General features: G+C 40.8%; 1 protein-coding gene across 7 annotated transcripts in view; it reads left to right on the forward strand.

Annotated features, from left to right (window-relative positions):
• Positions 1 to 20,368, forward strand: part of osbpl6 (oxysterol binding protein-like 6) — a 40,918-nt gene that overhangs the window by 9,968 nt on the left and 10,582 nt on the right. For 3 of the 7 annotated variants that reach the window (XM_080038035.1, XM_080038039.1, XM_080038036.1), the window contains exons 2-11: positions 1,988 to 2,239; positions 13,754 to 13,876; positions 14,522 to 14,575; positions 15,368 to 15,481; positions 15,587 to 15,757; positions 16,936 to 17,080; positions 17,255 to 17,358; positions 17,888 to 17,980; positions 18,887 to 19,082; positions 19,483 to 19,613. In XM_080038035.1, the coding sequence (XP_079894161.1) occupies positions 2,090 to 2,239; positions 13,754 to 13,876; positions 14,522 to 14,575; positions 15,368 to 15,481; positions 15,587 to 15,757; positions 16,936 to 17,080; positions 17,255 to 17,358; positions 17,888 to 17,980; positions 18,887 to 19,082; positions 19,483 to 19,613 (1,281 nt within the window). In that variant the 5' untranslated portion in view covers positions 1,988 to 2,089. The remainder of the gene's footprint in view (positions 1 to 1,987; positions 2,240 to 13,753; positions 13,877 to 14,521; positions 14,576 to 15,367; positions 15,482 to 15,586; positions 15,758 to 16,935; positions 17,081 to 17,254; positions 17,359 to 17,887; positions 17,981 to 18,886; positions 19,083 to 19,482; positions 19,614 to 20,368) is intronic. The other 4 variants (XM_080038037.1, XM_080038041.1, XM_080038038.1 and 1 more) reach the window with 3 other exon arrangements.

The raw sequence follows: 20,368 nt of genomic DNA on the forward strand, positions 1-20,368 counted from the left end.
GGCTCAACATATGCACAGTTTTGTTTATATAACCTATTCATTAATCAGACGAATAGATAATGACGAAAATGTAAATCCAAATGCCTTATAACCCTAAGGTAATGTCATCAAATTGCATTTTTCCCAAGACAAACAGCTCAAAACACATAGATACTTGTTTTTTTCTATGACCAAAGACACAAAAAAAGCTAATATTTACAATTGATAAGCTTTAACCAGAGTATGTTTAGCATTTTACCCCCCAAAAAAGTATATATACGATCAATAAATTATTAGAATAGTTGATTGATAAGATATCTGTCGATCAACAATTTGATTAATTAACATTGTTAAATATTTCAGCATTATAATGTATTATGAATAATGGATGCTGGCTAATAGATGCTGCTTTTCCTATTGTCACGTGCAGCACTTGTTATATAAGTTAATAAACCACCGGGTGCACCAATGTCTTTTTTCCTCAAATGATTTATTGTGGAGCTGCCTTATGAATCTTGTATGTCCCTGGCTTTAAAGGCTCCCTTGCAATTACGTGTTAGAGTTTATCAGGTCGTTCTAGCTGATTGAAAATGTTCCACGTTGCTAATATCTGTCTCTTCTTGGCTGTAAATACTGCACCTTGTGAATGTTAAAACCACAAGTCCACACTAATGTGTTGGCTAAAAATGTTAATGATATGATAATATTTGCCCTTGTAAAAGGTCCAATAACATCCTCTGTATCTCACCAAGTGCCTCGGTTTCTAAATTGCACAGGGTTTGTTTACCTGTATTGTTTTTTACTATCTTGCAAATGCAATCGATGTATGTTTTATCGGCACAGAGACCTCCTGAGAGCTCAGACAATTACACATCACCACTGCAGGCAGTATTATGGGTCTCAGCATGGAGCAACATGGTGCCATGACTAATGATGAAAATGAGCTCTCCCCGTTGTTATCGTTGCATAAGGTTAACGAGACATTTGGAATTTAGTTTATTTATTCAAGACCCTGCTAATATTGACTGAGGTTTCATAGTATAAAACCAGTGGATTTCGTTGGTTATGAGGCCTGGGTGTATAAGATAGTTTGTGACCATGGAGTAGAGCTATAGATTTTTTCTTCTATTTTTTTTTAGTATACTCATCTAATTACCATCATCATCATCATCATAGTGGTAATTAGGTGTTTAAAGATGGATACAAACACAGTCCTGTGGGCTGATCTCAATCTTCCGCAGTGGAGGAAGTGACTGCAGTAAAATGTACAGGGTGATCTGCCACTTTTCCTAATTGCAAACAAAGTCAAGTGCCTGTTCAAAGATGAATCGTTGCAACCAATGATTCTTTTTTATCATCGATTGTTCTGTAAAACATCAAATGCTGGATCTGACAAATTGTAGGCATTTATGCTTTAAAAATAACCACAACAACCTAAATGATTATCTACAGTACATAGCTGCTTATTATTTTGCCTTTGATCAACTAGGCAAAGATGCAGTGTTTGCTGTTTAACTGCTGTTAAGTGCATGTGGCACGCCGCACAGTTAGAGGCTCAGGTCAATATAGGTTACAGAGCTGAAACGATTAGTGGATTACTGGATTTGTTGATCAAAAATGCTACAATTACTCAGGTTTCCGCTTCTCAGATAGGGGCATTTCCTGCACCGGTATAATAGCACATTTAATGAATGGCCTATTCCTGAATGGATCTTTAAAAAACCCATTGTTCAAAGAATAGCTTTGGGCGTCTCGCACTGAGCATCTGTGTCGTCACATCAACATATTGAAATTGATGGAGGATAGTTCTGAAGGCCTATAGAAGAGGCCTCGTTTCTCTTCAAGGAATAACCAAGACGAAGCATTGTTTGATCAGTGACAGACTAGTGAGGCTCTTCTTTGTGTTCGGTATAAACAACACAGCACTGCTATAGAATGAGGAAGGCAGCAGTTGGATGTCATGCTATATTGTAACTTCCTGACTTTTTTTTCTTTCTTTTTTTTTCAGGTGAACAGCGAGCAGTGAGTGTGAGGAAGTGCAAGAGGATGCTCCTGATCTGCGGGGCCCAGTGCTGAGGGAGGTTTTGCGGAGCCGAACAGGTGCCCCACCATGTCTCACCACCACCACCACTACCCGCGGGGCTCCCACGGCCGCACACTGAGCTCTGAGGACAGGGGCTGCACGCCGCTCCACAAGACCTCCACACCCGTTCACAAGAGCGCCTCCTCCTCTTCCTCTTCCCAGCGCGACAGCCGGCAGGTAATTGGCCAGCCAGGCCACAATAGGAACCCATCTAGGAATAGTTTGTGAGAGAGATAGCATAATCTAGGGTGGAGGAGAGAATAATGTTTTGGTTTGCTGCAGTCTTCTTCTGTCAGTGCCATTATCTTGTGAGACGGTTTATGCAACAGAAGACAGGCAGAGATAAGGAATCAGGGCCCTGCCAGGGAATGTTATACTATCCTGACATTTTAATTCAGGAGTTTTTTAGTGTCTGAAAAACAAAAAGTCAAAACCTTTGTGTGATGACCTAGTCGGTGTTTATAAAAAATCAGATGACATGCCATTAAATCCATCCAATCAAATCAACACCCTGCTTATTGATTATTGGGCAATTAATTAGGAGTCATGTTATGAGCATCTCCCCCTACAAACAGAACACTAAATGAAAGACGCAGGATTCCTTTGACCAATTGTTGAATTGAATTTTAGTCTGCAAATTAATTCAGGCATGGACAACATTCTCCTCTGATAATGACCAATAATTAATTGTGTATTCACTGTGGAAAGTCCAGTACAACAACTAAAAAAGACTGACTACCAGCCCTGCAAGACTTTAGTAATCGGGTCGATGACTAATCAGCCGATACAGAGCCGCCCTAATACCCTGGTTAGTAAGTGAAAACCTTACAGAAGCTTGGTGAACAATGAGATGAACTCTTATTTCACAGTTCACATAACGTAAGTGCTTAAACCTAAACCCTGGCAGAAAGCCATGTGAAACCTCCAGCCCTCTTTACCTCAGTGAGCTGCTGTGTCACTGTGGCCAAGCAGTAACACGACACCGACACACTGGAATCTATGACATCACAGCTTTTCCGTCTGCACTTGCCGATGTTTATTTCATGAGGGACGGGCGGAGGCTCAGTGGTCCACTGAACATGTGGCACGTTCTGCTATGCTGAGTGGGAGTCCAGCTTGTGTCCACGGGCAAAGATGGCACCCTGACTAGAAGAAGGGAGTGGGTTTGAAGAAATGGGGCCCGCATTTGAAGCGTGCAGTCACACGGTCTGCTGTTTGATGAGGCAGACAGTTAAGCCCTTCAAACACTTCTGTTCGTTGTTGCTTTCTTTAATGTTGCCTATACTTGCTTTTGATAACGAGGCTATCAATGGCATCTTTTCATTCATGAATTTGAATGTGTTTTACAAAGTCAGGGACGAGCCAAAGAGGCAGCCATTAAGATAGCAGCAGATGGAGCGTTTGTCTTGTGGATCTCCTTCATAATTTTTGTACGCCTGCGCCATTAAAACCTCAAGATAGTCAGCGGTGTATTAAAAGGATCAGCACACTAATGAGGAATTTATTTATTGCTACGGCTGTTTTGTGTTGTGATTTAGCGGTGTTCCCCAAATGATGCAGTACATAGAAAGGCAGGTGAATATGAGTTATATCTTCATCGCTCTAACCACTACACCATGATCGCCCCCCTTCTTTAGATCTTTTATATATTTTTCTTATGGGCAATATACAATGTTACACCTGCGCTTTCGCTGTGTATTAACCTCCATGATTGTGTTTTTCTGCATCGCCACTTGAGAAGCTTGTTGTTTGTGCTTGAGTTTTTTTTTACATTGGTTGGCGGACGGCTCTAGAGAATATTCAGCACATTGCACCTTCCCCAGGGATGTCCCGAGGAAGCCCATTAGACGCTGGCAAAATACTTTAGCTGGCTTGGTATGGGCCTCAGTTTTTGAGTTAAAAATACGTGGGGGGCATTTTGTTTGGGGGGGGAATGGCTTTAATGAGATCCAGCCCCCATTTTCAAATCAATACGTGTCCCTTTCCCCTCTGCTGAGAACTGCTGTTCACTCTGGAGACCTTCATGAGAGCAATTAGAGGCACCGCCCGCACGCACTAAGCACAAACTCACACATGCACGCACACACACACACACACACACACACACACACACACACACACACACACACACACACACACACATACACACACACACACACACTCTTACGTGTTGATATAGGATGTAACTATCAAAACATTATTTTCTTGCCGCTTGTAATGTCCTAGTTAGATAAGGTGTTTTCAGCTCAGAGATAGAAGCAGGAATAGATGGAAATGACATGCTATGTTCCTGGCAACTACTGAAGAAATGTCCCTCCCTTTTATTTCTGAGAGTGAAGAAATCAAGTGATACCAGTGTCAGTTCCTTTAAAATCAGATAGTGGCTGTTGTCATGGTAATGCCAAAAACATACTGTTGTTAAATGGATGAATGAAGGAGCCCTTTTACTGACAACTACATACATGAGTGTCTTCTTTATCCTGTGCAGACGTCATTCACAAAAAATAATAAAGATGGGACCAGTCCAATCCAATATTATAGGGTGCCGATATGGCTGTGTAGATCACAGATTTCGGACTGATGACACCAATCCACCTACCAATCCATATTCCACAAGGCTAATCCAGGTCCCCTTTCTCCCCTTTCTCATTGACTTCAATGATGCTGGTGTTTCTTTATGGTTGTTGCTGCTGCATTACCATATACCCCATACTTGATTTGTCCTGTTCAGATTTAAAAGGCAGCAGCCGCCATTCTTTAACTTATTTGATAGTTGTTGTTTTTCCTTCTTTGATAGTGTAGATATTTATTTTGCTTTACAGTTCTTGGACTTTTATTTAAAATTTTCACTTTCAAAACTTTGTGAAGAAGGTGTCAGTTTGTCATTGCACTCTTTGAAATGATCCTATAATACTTTGTGTAGAAACAGTTCAAATATATTGCTTTGGAGTACATTTGATGCATTTTTGTAAATCTTCACAAATGACAGGCTTTTGGAACCAACCGCTTAGAACGGCTGACTCCAAAAATACTTTTTCAAGTTTCTGTAAATCTCGTAATATTTTCCAGTTCCCCTCACCTTTCTTCAGTTCCTAATCGAAACAATGTTTTCAGATAATCTCTTGCCCTCAAGACTGCAGGTCACACATGCACACAGCAGAGTCTATAACTTAATAGAATATGTGGTGTTCACACAGGGCATGTGACTTGAGCCTATATGCACTCACTTCTCATCCATGTGGCAGCCCACCGTCCCACTCTTATGCGTTACTTCTGAGCCAGCCAGACATTGCAGTGAAATCCATCCTGACAACAAATACTCTGTGGTCATTTGTTTTCTAAAATATCATTGTTCAGTGGTAATTGTGGAGGACGAGGTGAGAACATCAGGGTTTTTCCTGGCTCAGAATGGGCCTTTGGGGGTCAGTACGCGACCGATTTTTTTTGGGGTCGCGACAGTAAAGGCAAACGGTTTGTGTATTTTAAGAGGGGTGTTGGGTTGGGAGAGGGGAGTTTCTGTCCAGCTCAAGAGCATTTCAGTCAGCCTGTCAATCACTGCGTTACCATGGAGCTCACTGACGCTTATGAAATCACAATAAACAACCTGTAGATATGAAGTCAAAATACTAATAATGACTAGGCCTAACTGTTTAATACTTTAATTGTTTCTAATTGATCTAAACCATGGAAGAAGGTAGGGCTGCTCAATTATGAAAAAATCATAATCATGATTATTTTGAGTAATCACATTGTGTTATCACGATTATTAAAGACAGTTAATCATTGATTTAAGAACATTATGCATTTATTTTACTTTTAACAAGGTTTTTTTCTAAAAACACCATGACTTTGGACTTTAAACAAAGGCCTAATTGAACTGAAAACAGGGAGAATAGAAATAGGCTAAATAAGTGAAACATATTTTTAATAATTTAATAAAAATATGTCAAAATAAAAATAACCAGTTGTAAATGGTGTTGATAGGGCACGTCTTTTGCTAGCATTAAATGTAAGGGCATGATTTATTTATGTCATGGAGCTGGCTGGATAGGCAGTTGCATTGTAGTGTTGACAGTTGTGGTGGCAGGAGTTAAGGAGCTTTAAACTTCCTGTGTTTTTATTCATTGATTGCTTGGTCATAGACCACTATGACTCTACTTAAAGTGAATAAACAAATTGGTCGGGATGTTTAAAGGTGCAGATCAGGTCGTATATCACTTTTCTTTCTCTCTCTCTCTCTAGCCCCTTTTACACAGAGATTGCGGCATATTGACGGAACAACATCACTCCAATATGCCGGCTTTGCTTGCTTCTGTGTTATTTACACAGAACCAAGCAACGCCGGCCTGCTGGCGCATCAGTAGTCCCTTTTACACAGCGCTCCGGAATGAAAGAGGTGCTTGTAAACAGCGTCAGGTGTGACGTAAACATTTAGCGCCGCGCCGGTCAGCTGCTTTACAACAACAACAATGGCCGGTGAATTGAGAGCAGAAGTGCTGGAGCTTGCAGTAAGAGGGCCGTATTTTACTGTCCCCACGATGTGCCAGTTGATCTCGCTACGCGCTGAGTCCAACATCACTGGGACAGTTAACCAAACTGACTAAATCAATCCGACCGCGTCACCTCTGTGTGTGTGTGTGTGTGTGTGTGTGTGACAGGTTGGCTGTGAGCGAGTCTCTTTGTGAGGGCAGCGATCTGCCAATCAGACATACACATACACACAGTGTGTGAAGTCACGTTACTGTAGACAGAAATAAAGTGTGGATATACGCTCAGACTTAGGATAATAATAGCGGCGGCGGAATGTGTTAGCAAAACAGTAGCTCTGTGGCTAACAGCTGAGCCGGAGCCTTCAGTCAGCTGAAGCAGACAGTCTAGCGGGGCGAGCAGACTATTCCCCCATTACTAGGTCGACCTTCAAGCTGAACAAGAGCCCTCCTCTGCGCGTCGGGCTCCTGCTTCAGCTTGTCGGTCTTTATTTCTAGCAAGTGACCCGTTCGCTATACTTTATCCCTTACTTAGCCTAGCCTAGCTTTCCATTGTACAACTTCTCCTGGGCAGAAATAGACTCATACACTCTGCAAAATGAAGCGCGGGGGTTTGGATTGAGCAACGGACCTTATGATCAGATAGATTATACACCGTTCCTTTTATTTGGTGATTTTTACGGGACATCAGGCCGCCGTGGTTAAAGAGGACCTATGATGCTTTTTGACTTTTATGACCTATAAACGTTGTTATGATGATTCATAGTCATGCTTAACCATACTAAATTATCAAATAATGACTTACATGCATTTCGACGTATTCCCTGCTGACCGTCTGGGGTGTCTGTGCCGAGCACTAAACACTATTCTAGCCAGTCGAGAAGTCACGTCTTCAAAGCGGTCTACCCTTTCATAATTCGTGACGTCGCATAAAACTTCGTGAAGTCCCCACGCGGATGTTTCCATGTATGGTAATGCTGTCACTTCCCTGTTCGCGTCTGCCTCGCGTCTGCCTCGCGCCCTTATAGGTCCATGCTCGCGCTTCCCGCCACTGAAAGTGTTCCGGAAGGAAGGTAACCAATCACAACGGAGTGGGGTTTGCAGGAGGGGGGGGGAGGGTAGCGGAGATGGCCGATGCACAGGCGGAGGGAGCGGAGATTGCCGAAGCACACACACTCAAGTGTTGACAGGACGTGCTGGATCGCCAAAATAAGAGAAAGAGCTTCCCGAAAATCTACATAGTTTTTTGTGATGTGATTCGTGTCAGGTTGCTCTATAGCAGTGTAAAACAAGAAATTAAGACCAGAAAAGTAGTATAATAGGTCCTCTTTAATGTTAAACACACGTCCTTCAACTGCTAACATGGTCGCATGTTTAGAACGTAGACTATGGAACGTCAAACGCCCCCCTGTTCCGCAACAACAAGCTGGAGCATTTAAACAGAGAGGCGGAACTGATCGTGTCGGGAATCTTACTACCCCCCGAGGTAGTAAAATTCCCGGAACGATCACTCGCACCTTTCTTCCCTCGTTCCGCAACTGTCGCATTTACACAGCTGGGGGGAGGGCCGAAAGGCCGGCATATTCCCGGCTTTCACTGGCTGTGTAAAAGGGGCTTCTGTCTCTCGGTCGCGTATGTCATGTTACTCGCGTGTCCGCGCGTGACAAATCTTGCACATTATTTTAGTTTGTTGTGAGTCTGAAGTGTTTTCAGACAACACAATTAGTTTTACCTTTATCCTCATCATCTAGAAGTTTTTCAAAACACCCGGCAATGCGCAACATCTCCCTCGTAGCTACTCTCTGGACTAGCCGTTAGCGAAACTATCAGGTGAGGGAGGGGCCGAGCGGAGCTCACGGCTGAAAGGATTTGCTGCATTTATAAGCCTGCATGCCCCGGCGAGCGGAACAATGATAGTTTAATAACGATTATCCCCGACCTGATTTATTTTTTTACAACTGAGATTGCAAGTAATATGACTGGAAATGGAAACACATTTGGAGCAGTTTTAAGTAGATTTTTATTTATTTATCTATATATAAAAAAAAAACACTTTGGCGCTGAGGATTTTCCTTTGGCGGGCGCTAAAATTCCTTTGGCGGGCGCCAAAATTTTTTGAATGCAGGAAAAACCCTGAACATGTTAGAGTGGTTCTCTCAAGGAGTACAGTTTCATAGTAAAGTATTTTCTTACACAGTATTATATCCTCACAGTACAGTAGGAGACCACGACACATACTATAAATTGCATCTTTAATGATTAAGCCTTTGGTATTTTGTTAGAGAAGACACCTGCAAGTGTGACAAGGACCAGCCTTCACATCATACACAGTGATGATCCCTTTGTTATGAAGCGCAAATCACAATGACAAAATACATCAAGTTGTTTTAAGGTAGAGCGAGAAGCAACGGAATATAGGATATCTCTATAGTCAAGCACAGACATTATGGTTAACTGTACAATAATTGTCCTGTTCGCGAGACAGAAACATGCTGTATTCTCGCTTTTTAAAAGAAAGCATCTTCACCCTCATATAGCCCCGGGTGACACTGACTGGACCCCCATGACCTTGTGAATCTGTCTAACCTTATCACTCTGTAAGATTGACAGTTTAGCTGTCTATATGGAACATACAAATGACTTGATTAAACTGATGATGGTTGCTCTTGGATGCAGCTTAAAGAGCATTTGAACAGTCATCAAGGGCCTTAAAAGGTTGCATGTTTACCGCTTGTATCGTGATTAGTTGTTGCTGAAATGTAAAGCTTCTCCGGTTTCAGCCTCATAAATCAAAAGTGTTTACCGGTGAGTCTCTGACAGCTGCGGAAGCCAAGAATGGCCGTAGTGGCATTAGTTTTATTTCATCTGTAATCTCGAGAACACAAGTTAGTTCATTTCAAATGAGTCTGTTTTCGCAACGACGGCTGCAACTTACAATTATTGTGGCCATCAGTAGTCTACATCTGCTTATTATGTTCTTCAGTACACGATAAATCATTTGATCCATAACATTTTGGAAAATGGGGAATTCTTTTCTAGATTCCAAGGTGACGTGCAGTCCAAAGCCTATGGAAAATTCAATTTACAATAATATAAAATGGAAAAGCAGCAAATCCTCACGGTTACCTACCGTAGATTACACCAACTAATTTGTTTGCTCAGAATGGTCTCGAACATTATTATTCTGGGTCGATTTCTCAAGTGGGATAATTCACTTTATCTCTTGAAAACATTCTGTTGTTTTTCAGAGGCAACGAGATAAATAACCTGTTTACATAAGAACACGAGCCCCTTATCCTAAGAGGACGGGATGATTAACTTGTAACCAGTTATAAAATGACAGCCGTTCTTGGCTTCAAAAAAGGCTTATTTTAGGTAATTGATGATTAAGTAAGCGCCTTAGATTAGGAACTCTTATGAAAGATAAAAAGGATTCGTCTGTTCATTATTTGATCATTCTCTTCTTTATTTCATCGTTATGTTTTACTTTGCTGTGAATACACTACCGGGTAAAAGTAGGAAATAAAGTGAAATTGGTTCTGTGGTGTCTATGCAGTGTAGTGTAGCACCATAGAAAGGTGAATCCTCCAGTATTTCAGCTTTCAGCAGCAGTAGAGACCATTACTCCACACATTTAGATCATCAGTGTCTGTGGGAGAGAGGCAGATGTGTGAGAGAAACTTGTCATCAGAAGTGGGCTATTAAACTGATATTTATAGTGCTGATGTAGCCTAAGGTGTCCCCAAGGAGCTTTTGTCCTTTCTGCAGTTTCAGGGAGACCTCAACTGTAATAGTTTGATACATTGCAGGCATTAAAATGTCTACCGTGCTAAATGTATGTGGTGGTGGTGGATACCATATGAAACCTACAAAGGTAGAATGTTAGATTGACATAGTCGATGATTGGGATTATACAAGCTTTCACTTTTCCTTGTCAGAAATGTATACTGGCATGTGATAGTGTTGTTTCACCGATATGTGTCTTTTTCAAGGGAAACATGAAAAAAGCACATACAGGCAAGGCATACAGGGAAATCAAGTTCAAGTGATCCAGTATGAAACAAACAAACTCATGAACGGCCCTCTTTAAAGTCTTGCAGTAGAAAAGCAGACAGCCTCTTACTGAGTCTGCCACAAGATCCGTCATTAAAGGGGTGAACTCGCCAAGAGGGACCGGCTCATTCAGCCTTAAATTATTCTGCAGTGAGATCAATGAATGTGAGCAGAGTACAGGAAATTGTCCTCGCTTAATTCAGTTCTGTTTTTTTCAGTCCAATAACAAAAGCAAATTCTCCTGACCGTGGCAGTACTGTTTCCGTACAAACCGACACTTTGGTATTCATGTGGAGCCTGGTGGTTGTGTGGACTGTTTCTCGTGAGGCACTTATTGATTTCTAACATTGATGGTTGGGATCTTAAAATGATGCCGAGGAAAAATTGCATTGAATTGCATATTGAATTGAACATATGCAGTGCAAGCTATTATTTTTTTTAGGCTAGTGTTGCTTTGGCAATGTAGAAACATTTGAAAATGCTGCAGATAACCAAGTTTGTCCAAAGGTTTTCTCACGGGCTGCTGTTTGTTATTGCCTGTCAGGGGAGATGCTCATCACGTGTAAAGGCTGTGTTATGTTTTAAAGACAAAAGCGGTTTGAGGTGAGTTTTTTTTTTTGTCATTTCAAAGGCAACATTATACAGTTGAGTTGCTCAATATATAAAGGATATAAAGGGATATGAATTATTTGAATGGTGGCGAGGTACGTTTTTCCTAATGACGTTCAGCTCCTCCAATATAGTAGGGCCAAAGAAAGGACGGGTTGTCGCCGTTGGGGAAACATGACCTCATTAAAAGACAGATCTGTTGGCCTGGTCATTTGATTAAACAAGCTGTTGTCTCATTTTGTTAAGTGTCCTGCAAAGCGAGCTGTCTTGAAGGTCGCAACATCGCACCTTGCAGTGAAGAGCCATAGGCTGTTTTTTAGGGTTTTGTCTACTGATTCAAGTATGACATAAAAACATGACCTACTTCACCAATATTACATTCAGTCGCATTCTATTTTATTAATGTTTTTCTTAAAGGTTGACTACCGTACTCACCCTGTCCAGTTAGGCATACAGTACATATCAGTGTGTTAGCCACTGAGCTAACCAAAGCTAACCCCAGTCAAGGAAGTGGAGAGGCTTCTGCTCTGTGCTCTGGGCCCCGCAAAGTAGCAGGGAGGAGCTTTGGTGGAGCTTAGACCTGAGTCTTCTGTTTACAAAACGATACCAACAAATGTTACTACGTAAAATACAGCCAGATAGAGGAAGACTGTGCAGATAAACAAACCTCCCATATTAAAAAGTGATCATTGAGAGGGATTATTTTTGTGTAACGCTATAATTTATATTTTCATTCAAATGTTGAATGTCTGCCTTTAAGGATGACTGCCTGAGAATAAATGACTGCATGTCATGTTGAGATATCGCTTCAGTGGACACAGTGTTACCATGGTAGACCATAATGCAGTGCAGTCAGAAGATGGGTTGCGTTGTTACTTTTCTTGACTCTTGACACTCCACTAATAAGACGGTTGCTTTATGCGGCTGCACGTTTAACACACAACTAAATATAGTTGCAGGTATTTTCCCTAGGGCTGATTTAAAGTCACTGTATTAAAGTACTTCTCTAAAATATTAAATATTAATGATTTAAGAAGCAATAGTCAATGGTTTTGAAGAAATAACTTCAAAGTCAAAAATTAGCTAATTTGCTTCACCAAGACTGTGTTGGTATGGTCCACCAGATTGGTTACAGTGGTCTGTCAACATTAGAAAACAACCTTATGAGACCTTCTGTCCACTTTAAACAAGCAAGAAGAGCAGCAAGATAAAGATCAAAATCAGACATAAACAAAACCGTTCTAACATTGGCGGAAAATCTCCCCTGCATTATTGGAAATGTAGGGAATCACTTACCAAGGCACAGACCTGTTCTCGATTTAATAAATGACTTCCATATAATTTCTGTCACTCAGTATCTCTATTATTAATATCCCTCTGCAGATAATCTTATCCTCAAATAGAAGTCATATGGGGAATGTAAAGCTTATTAAAGGTCAGAGCATATCTGTGGATATTATTGTGATGCCAGAGATTTAACTGTCACTTTTTTGGGAAACATCAAATCTTTAAATGAAATAATTTGAAACAAAACTAATTCATTGGCTATTAATTAAAATTCCCCCCTATTTGGAATTTATGAGCAGTGTACCAACATGTTTCACATGGTTTAACACACTGTCATGTATGCAGCTTTAAGGGCATATTTAAATGTACAGTTAACCATGGTAACTTTCCCCTTGTGTCCTATTAAGACACAATCTATATCACCACAACTTTGTTTTACACACAAACACGTTTATCTGCTTGCCATCTATAATACAGTGTGTCATAAACCATTTATAACACACTGATATAGCTAATCTAGTTAATATACTGCATAGTAAAATGCTTAACACAGGGAAGTGAGGTGTTATCATTTTGGGTAAACCAAGACCCTAGAAGATAACGAAAGCTATAGAAAACACATTTTTTTTTATAGAGAAGAACAAAAACAAATTTTTAGTAAAAAATGATACCGTACAAAAAAATGTTGGTGTAAAAAAAAAAAAAAAAAGACATCCAGTTTGGTGACTTAACTGATCATGGGCCCTAGAAAAGAAAGCGTGTCGGTTTAAAAAAATTACAAACTTAGATTTTGTCCGGCCGGTACATCAAGTTGGTGACGATCCTTTTCTGTGTCTAGACATATTGCTGTCCACCCCATGATTCCCAGTGTCCCCCTCCTCCCTCCGGTGTGATGTCTCACCTGTCCTTGCCTGACCCGGCTGTCCCTCTGCTCTACAGGCGTCACTTTGAATTACAAACCCGCTAGCAGCACGAAGAGCACAGTCAGGAGAAAGCTAATGGAGTGTAAAATGCTGAGAGAGCAAGGGGGAATTTGAATGGGGCAGTATTTCTTTAAATGTGTAGTACAAGGGAAAACGAATAATGAAGTGCTAAGCGTGTCCTTTTGTTTTCTTCAGACGGTGGACATGACAGGAACATCTTTTCATTGTTATTGCAGCAGCAGCAGCACGCCTATCTCCTTGTTTTCTTCCTAATCTGGAGGAATGAGTGAATTAGTTCTGACACACAGCTCTGTACTATTATTTCTCCCTAGGAGGCAGACAGCTGGGAAATCATTGAGGGGCTGAAAATCGGTCAGAGCAACGTCCAGAGGCCTGACAAACACGAGGGCTTTATGTTGAAGAAGCGGAAATGGCCCCTGAAAGGCTGGCACAAAGTAAGATACACAGCACAAAAACACACTTTCAAACACAGCCTCCTTCCTTGAATGTTAAACAGCTTGCTGTCTAGTGAAGCACTATTGCTTAAAACAAGTTCCCCCTTTTTTCACGCACCATGCTTCACCCTCTGTGGGCCTCTTCCGCAAGTATTCTGGGTATTTTAATTTTACAGTCAGCGACTTCAGCATCAACTTAAAGGTGGAGTCAGCAATTCTTTGTTTGCATACCCTTTGTCAAGATACCAGTTTACAGAGCCTAGGCTGTGTACTAACACTGGAATTTTATTTCAGCGCACACACACACACACACACACACACACACACACACACACACACACACACACACAGTATGGACAGGTAGCGGATCATGAAGAGATATTCACTTATTTTGACAGGAAATGTTTTTGATGTTTTTTGACTCCACCTTTAACTTGGGCTTTCTCAAAACAATGTAATGCCAGTATGAACCAGCCCCTGTTGTTAGCATGTGTGAACTCACAGCACCACAAAACACACAATGTCCTACAGTTTATTATGAGAGAATTAACATATCATTGAGTCCACAATAAAAACAAATCCAAATATGATCTGAATTCAATGTCGGCCTTTTTACTGTCATTTATCTGTCTATTCTCTCTGCAGCGTTTTTTTGTTCTGGACAATGGTATGCTGAAGTACTCCAAGTCCCCCATTGATGTAAGTAACCCTGACTATAACCCACAGGCGAAAACAAGGCAGACTGGCCCGACAGCCGCTCGGCTTGGCAATGAGTCAGCAGAAACATCTGCAACACGGGTCGTGATGTTCAATGCATTTTAGCAGCACGCCATGTCGCCTTGCAGGGACGCTTGAATTTGACGGATAAAAGGGGAATGAAAGAAACCAAAGAATCAGTGGATCACTTGTACTCACTTAATTAATAATGTTTCAGTTCTCAGATCCTTCAATAAAGTGCCAGTGCTGTTTAGGGCTGCAGCAAATCTTTACAGTTGACAAGCCAGAGTCAGCGAATTAATCTTGTCTCTGCTGGAAAAATGGTTCCCAATCTTTTTTTGCCTGAAGTACCCCGTTATCAATATCATGTTTTGTGTGTTGGGTTTAAACTCAATGTTATTTAACACTATTAAATGCATTAAAAGTTGATATTGTTACAACACAAAATGGTCATTGGATGTTGGACTGTATACATATGTTTATGCTGTATATATATTTTAATTTATTTATTTCTGTAAAATAATCAATCAACTAAGCGTTTCAGCTCTAGCTGTATTTGGCTAAACACATTCTTACCTGACAGAGGTCTGAAGACTGAAGTCTTTAGAATAGGTGATCATTGGCATGGAATATTCTCTGGTTTCTTCAAACATTTCTGGAGTAAAAGAGGTTTATTGTAAATGTAATAACCGATGAAAATTGAAAAGTGATTTCATTGACTGTTATTTTTACTTTGAGGAAACTGAAAAATAATATGCGTCCGTCACTCCTTAGATCCAGAAAGGCAAACTTCATGGCAGCATTGACGTGGGCCTCTCAGTCATGTCCATCAAGAAGAGAGCCCGTCGCATTGATCTGGACACAGAGGAGCATATATATCACCTAAAGGTGACACTGATGAGGAAGAGTCGATCATTTCATTTCAAGCTTGATAAACAGGAGGTCAACAGGATGACAGTTTACTATAAAGCCATCTTTCTTCTCCCTCTTTAGGTCAAATCCCAAGAGATCTTTGATGCGTGGGTGTCCAAGCTGCGTCATCACCGGCTTTACCGTCAGAACGAGATCGTGCGATCTCCCCGGGATGCCACCATCCGAACCTTTCCTCCCCCAGCTGCTATCGAGGCCCCCCAACCACCCCCCAGTGTGGTGCGTGAAGCCAAGGTGAGCACAGGGCCACAAGTAATGATTATTTTCATTGTCAAATAAATGAATTGTTTGGTTTTTAAAATTGATAAAAATAGTGAGTTCAAGATGTCGTCTTCAAAGATCTTCTTTTCTCAGCCCCAAAGATATTAAATTTACAATACTAGATAACAGAAGAAAACAGCAAATCCTCTCATTTGTTAAACTGGACCAAGACAAAATTTTACATTTGTGCTCGATAAAGGCTTAGCAGATACGTAAAACATAGCCTTAAAGATGTTATGTTGACATGGACCTTTCTCATCAAAGCAGGCCAAACATTTTTGATTCTTCTACCGTGTAGAAATAGAGCTGAACAATAGTTTTAAACCCCTCGCTCTGGCTAGAGTGCAATTACTTATTCAAGAAGGTTATGTCACGAGGAATGAGAGATTGCCTAGTTTGGTTTTCATTGGAATCTGGGATAGTGTACCAAAATATCATCCGGAAGAGAGGAAGTTCAAATTCACTGAACATTCACAGTAACGACACGAAGATTTTATGGTCGGACAAGATTGTTTCTGCCTCTGTGCTGTTGTGTTCACCCACCCTTAATCACTTTACACGTCATACTTTGTGGCGTGTAAGTGTTGTCCTTCCCATTTCTCGAAATTTAACTGAACCATTTCATTTCCATACAAATACTGCCTGCCTCCTACAGCAACCGGTATGACTGTGTGTGAATGAATGGAACCTGGAACCCTGTAAGTGCTTTGAGTCCTTAGGGAATAAAGCGCTATATAAATCCTATCCATTATTACTGTAAATGGCTGTAGTTGATTTCACAGTTTACATGTATGGAAGGCAACTGTATCACAAAATCTGATTAAAAACTTGTTCCACATTGTTGTTTTAACTGACGATTGCCTTGGCATCTTGTGGCTAATAGCATAATTCCAATTGATTTATGTTACTTCATGTGTGCTCCCCTTTTTGTCAGCAACCACTGTTGTTGATCAAATATTTTTTTATTTTATTGATTCATTATTAATACTTTTTAAACTAATTGAAAACATTATTTATACAATAATCAATGATGGACATAATAACTAAAAACTTGATTAAGTAAAGTATGATCAGGACCAGTTGAATTACCCCCATCAGGTGTTCAACACACTACTTTAAAATGCCAAATCTCACCCCACACACAAACACAGCAGGCCAAGCCTAGCAGCTTGCCGTGGCAGCCGGTGGTCCCCATCATTTGCAGCAACAGCAGCCTGCCTGCCTCCTACAGCAACGGCCAGAGCAAGGTGGTTGCCTGGCTGCAGGAATCAGAGGAGATGGACAAGTGCACAGAGGGTGAGTGCAATTTTTTTCTTTTTCCCCTTTGGCTTGGCACATAATCTGATTTCACAAAGAAGTAGATCAAATCACGCTCCAGGCCTTTTACGATAAGTAGGACCACTGTGGGGAGGATTGATGAGCATTTTGTGAAACGTAACACTGAATGTGTTTTATGAATTGTATTTTTAGAGCTTGCACGATGCCAGTCCAACTTGACCGAGCTGAGCCGCTTACTGCAGAGTCTGGAGATTCTCCAAAGGACACAGTCGGCGCCCAACTTCACAGATATGCAGGTGAGAAATATACACACACACACACACACACACACACACACACACACACACACACACACACACACACACACACACACACACACACACACAAACATGCATGCAACTACAAGAACACAAATACTGTAAATGTATGCAGGGGTACAGAGAGCAGGAAAAGCTGTTAAGTTATTGTTTCATTTAGAGAATAGCGTGTGTCTGTGTGTGTGTGTGTTTGAATGAAGGAGTTCAGATTTTGATGGAGGTGTCTCAGTTTAAGAAAAACCCCAGCGGTCGCCTTCATTATCTGTCTAGACAGAGCGGATCAGTATCTTATTCAATTTAAACATTTTGTTTTTGGCAGAAATGCATTTTTTTTAACCCCATGTGTTCCATTTGCCTAAAATTTTTCTTTGCGACTCATTTGTGAGACTGTTGTCTTTGTTTTGCCATCTCACTGCAATCAATCAGTGTGTTAACTTTTGCTTTGTTTGTGATGTGATATTCACTATTAACCCCACTTTGCATATTTTGATCCACGTGCGCCACAAAGACCAATTGTGTAGAAATGTCAAAGAAAGAAAAACGCTTGAACAGAAGATGGAGAACAAAAAGTGTCGGCAAAGATGCAAAATACCAGCTTCAGGTATCTCTTTTTTGATTTTTGCTCCGTCGCATAAAGCCACACATACACACACACACACACACACACACACACATACACATACATATAAACACACACACACAAACACACACCTCCTGTAATTTAATCTGTTACTGAGACTACCTTAATGCTGTAACTGTTGTTATGCTGTAAACCAATGAAAACTAATTATGTTAATTATGACAAAAAGGTCAATGATACTATATTTTAAATTTGGAGATGACACAATAGATGTATGTACTTAAGGAAACATTACTCTAAATAACAGTGTATGGTATTTTACATGTATTTAAAAAGATCATAATCTATTTTGAAAACAAAGTAGCCTACAGCAACGTTGCCATGTAAATGTGGTTTAAGTGGTCAGAGTGGTTAGTGCTGCATGAGCCTGCATGTTGTGTAGTGAAAGTGTTATTTAGCAAGAGTGAAATGTAAAATGTACTCCCACACAGCTTTGTTTGGTGTGTCATGTCCTGAGTAATGATTTTCCATTTTGGCTTATTTTTCCTAATATATCAATATGTGCCTTGTGAATGGACTAAATGTGCTTTCATTCACTGTTGCTTTTTCTTTTTAACCAACCTCCCTCCCCCATGCTAAAATGAAAAATATCACATAATCTAAAAGGCTCCTCAATGGTCTACCTTAGCTAGATGTAGCAACTCAAACATAGCCGATATCTTTATATCAGAGGACCTTGATGACTGACACAGATGTTTCGTTTGGGTATTTTCCCTTTCCTGTTACTGCTCCTTTAGTGTGAAATATTGCTTTGGTGTGCCATTATTCTGTACATTAAGTGTGCCCCTATCAGGGACCAGGGTTCTTTCTCTTTACAGCTGGCAGACACATAACACCTTATCGTTCCTCCCTATTAATTGACAGCAGGCGTCTGTGATCACCGTCTCTCTCCAGGTCCCTCTGTCTGCCAGCATGTCCCCTGTCCGCCTCCACTCGTCCAACCCTAACCTGTGTGCTGAGCTGGTGGACTTTCAGCCCCCTGTCTCCCGGCTGACAGACAGTGCAGAGTGTTCCACTGACTACATTAAACTCCAGGAGGAATTCTGCACCATTGCCCAGAAAGGTAGGTAGTCAAGACAGCCTGTAGGGGGTTATTAGGTGAGATACTATGTCCCAGTGCTTTCCATTAAATATGTAAACCTGTTTTTTAAATCTTTTTACAACCTGTATCTTTTTTCTATTCCATTCTCATCTCTATTTATTTTTTATAATGATGTCATTGTACCTATGAAAAGTAATTGCTTAGAATTGCATTCACTCACAAGTGAGTCATCAAGCAAAAACATACAAAGGTTATGTGTCAATCGAACCAGCAATGTGTCAATGTAAAAAGAAAAATTAGGAATCTATGTCATGGTTTCCCGGAGTGTTTAAAATAATATGTTTTTCGTTCAAGGATTGAGATAAAGCCTAATTGTACAGTGTAACAGAGACTGACATCCTTTTGCCCTGTCTCTGTGCAGTCCACTCACTGCTGAAGTCAGCCTTCAACACGGTGGCCATAGAGAAAGAAAAGATCAAGCAGATTCTGTCTGACCAGGAGAAGTCAGATCAGTCCTCCCAGATCACCTCTCTTAGGACGTCTCTGTCACAGGTAATGATTCCGCCTTCACCCATTACCCATGAAGCCTCTTCCTTCCTGCCATTGGTTAGGGTTAGTCATTTTGTGAACCGTTTTGTCAGACCATATTTGGCCACTTCACATACGTAATGCTAAGAATTGCAGGAAATATCCATTATTTGAGCAATGTGTCTTTGGCGTTTTTTTAACTATAACTGAATTGTAGTTGTCATGTAATGAAATATGCTTGGGATGACAGGCTGTCACATGAAACATGCAGACTGCAGTTTATTCCGACCCGTCTCGCTAATCACAATGAAAATAGATGACGTACGGAGATGAGAGCGTAGGCAAGTGAGCAGGAACGGTTTAATCATCTTCTCCAATATGAAATGGTCAGGGAGTGAGTTCATTAACTCTGCTCCTCTGGGCTGTCTCTCTACTCCAGTGATTTAATTGGACTGTTCCTCTGCTAACCGTTGACATCCTTTCGGTGAAATGTTTCTGCTGCTTTATCTACGCTTTGTTCCTAATTGGATGGTTGTGTGACCATGTCAGCCTGGAGGTCAGGTTTTCATGGCAAAGCTCTGTGGAGAAGGTGATAGTGGGAAGAGGGTTAGTAGAGCTACAGCTGTTAATGTTAAATCATTTCATCTCTTAAGGGGATTGCCTATTTTTTTCTTAACTTTGTCATTTTGATATTTTATTTCACATTGACATAAAACGACTATAAGAATATATTTTTATTCAAAATGGATCATGTGACTGGGGTCGTTTGAATTGATGAA

The sequence above is a fragment of the Ammodytes marinus genome (assembly GCF_949987685.1).
Source record: "Ammodytes marinus genome assembly, chromosome: 12".
Lineage (NCBI taxonomy): Eukaryota > Metazoa > Chordata > Actinopteri > Uranoscopiformes > Ammodytidae > Ammodytes > Ammodytes marinus.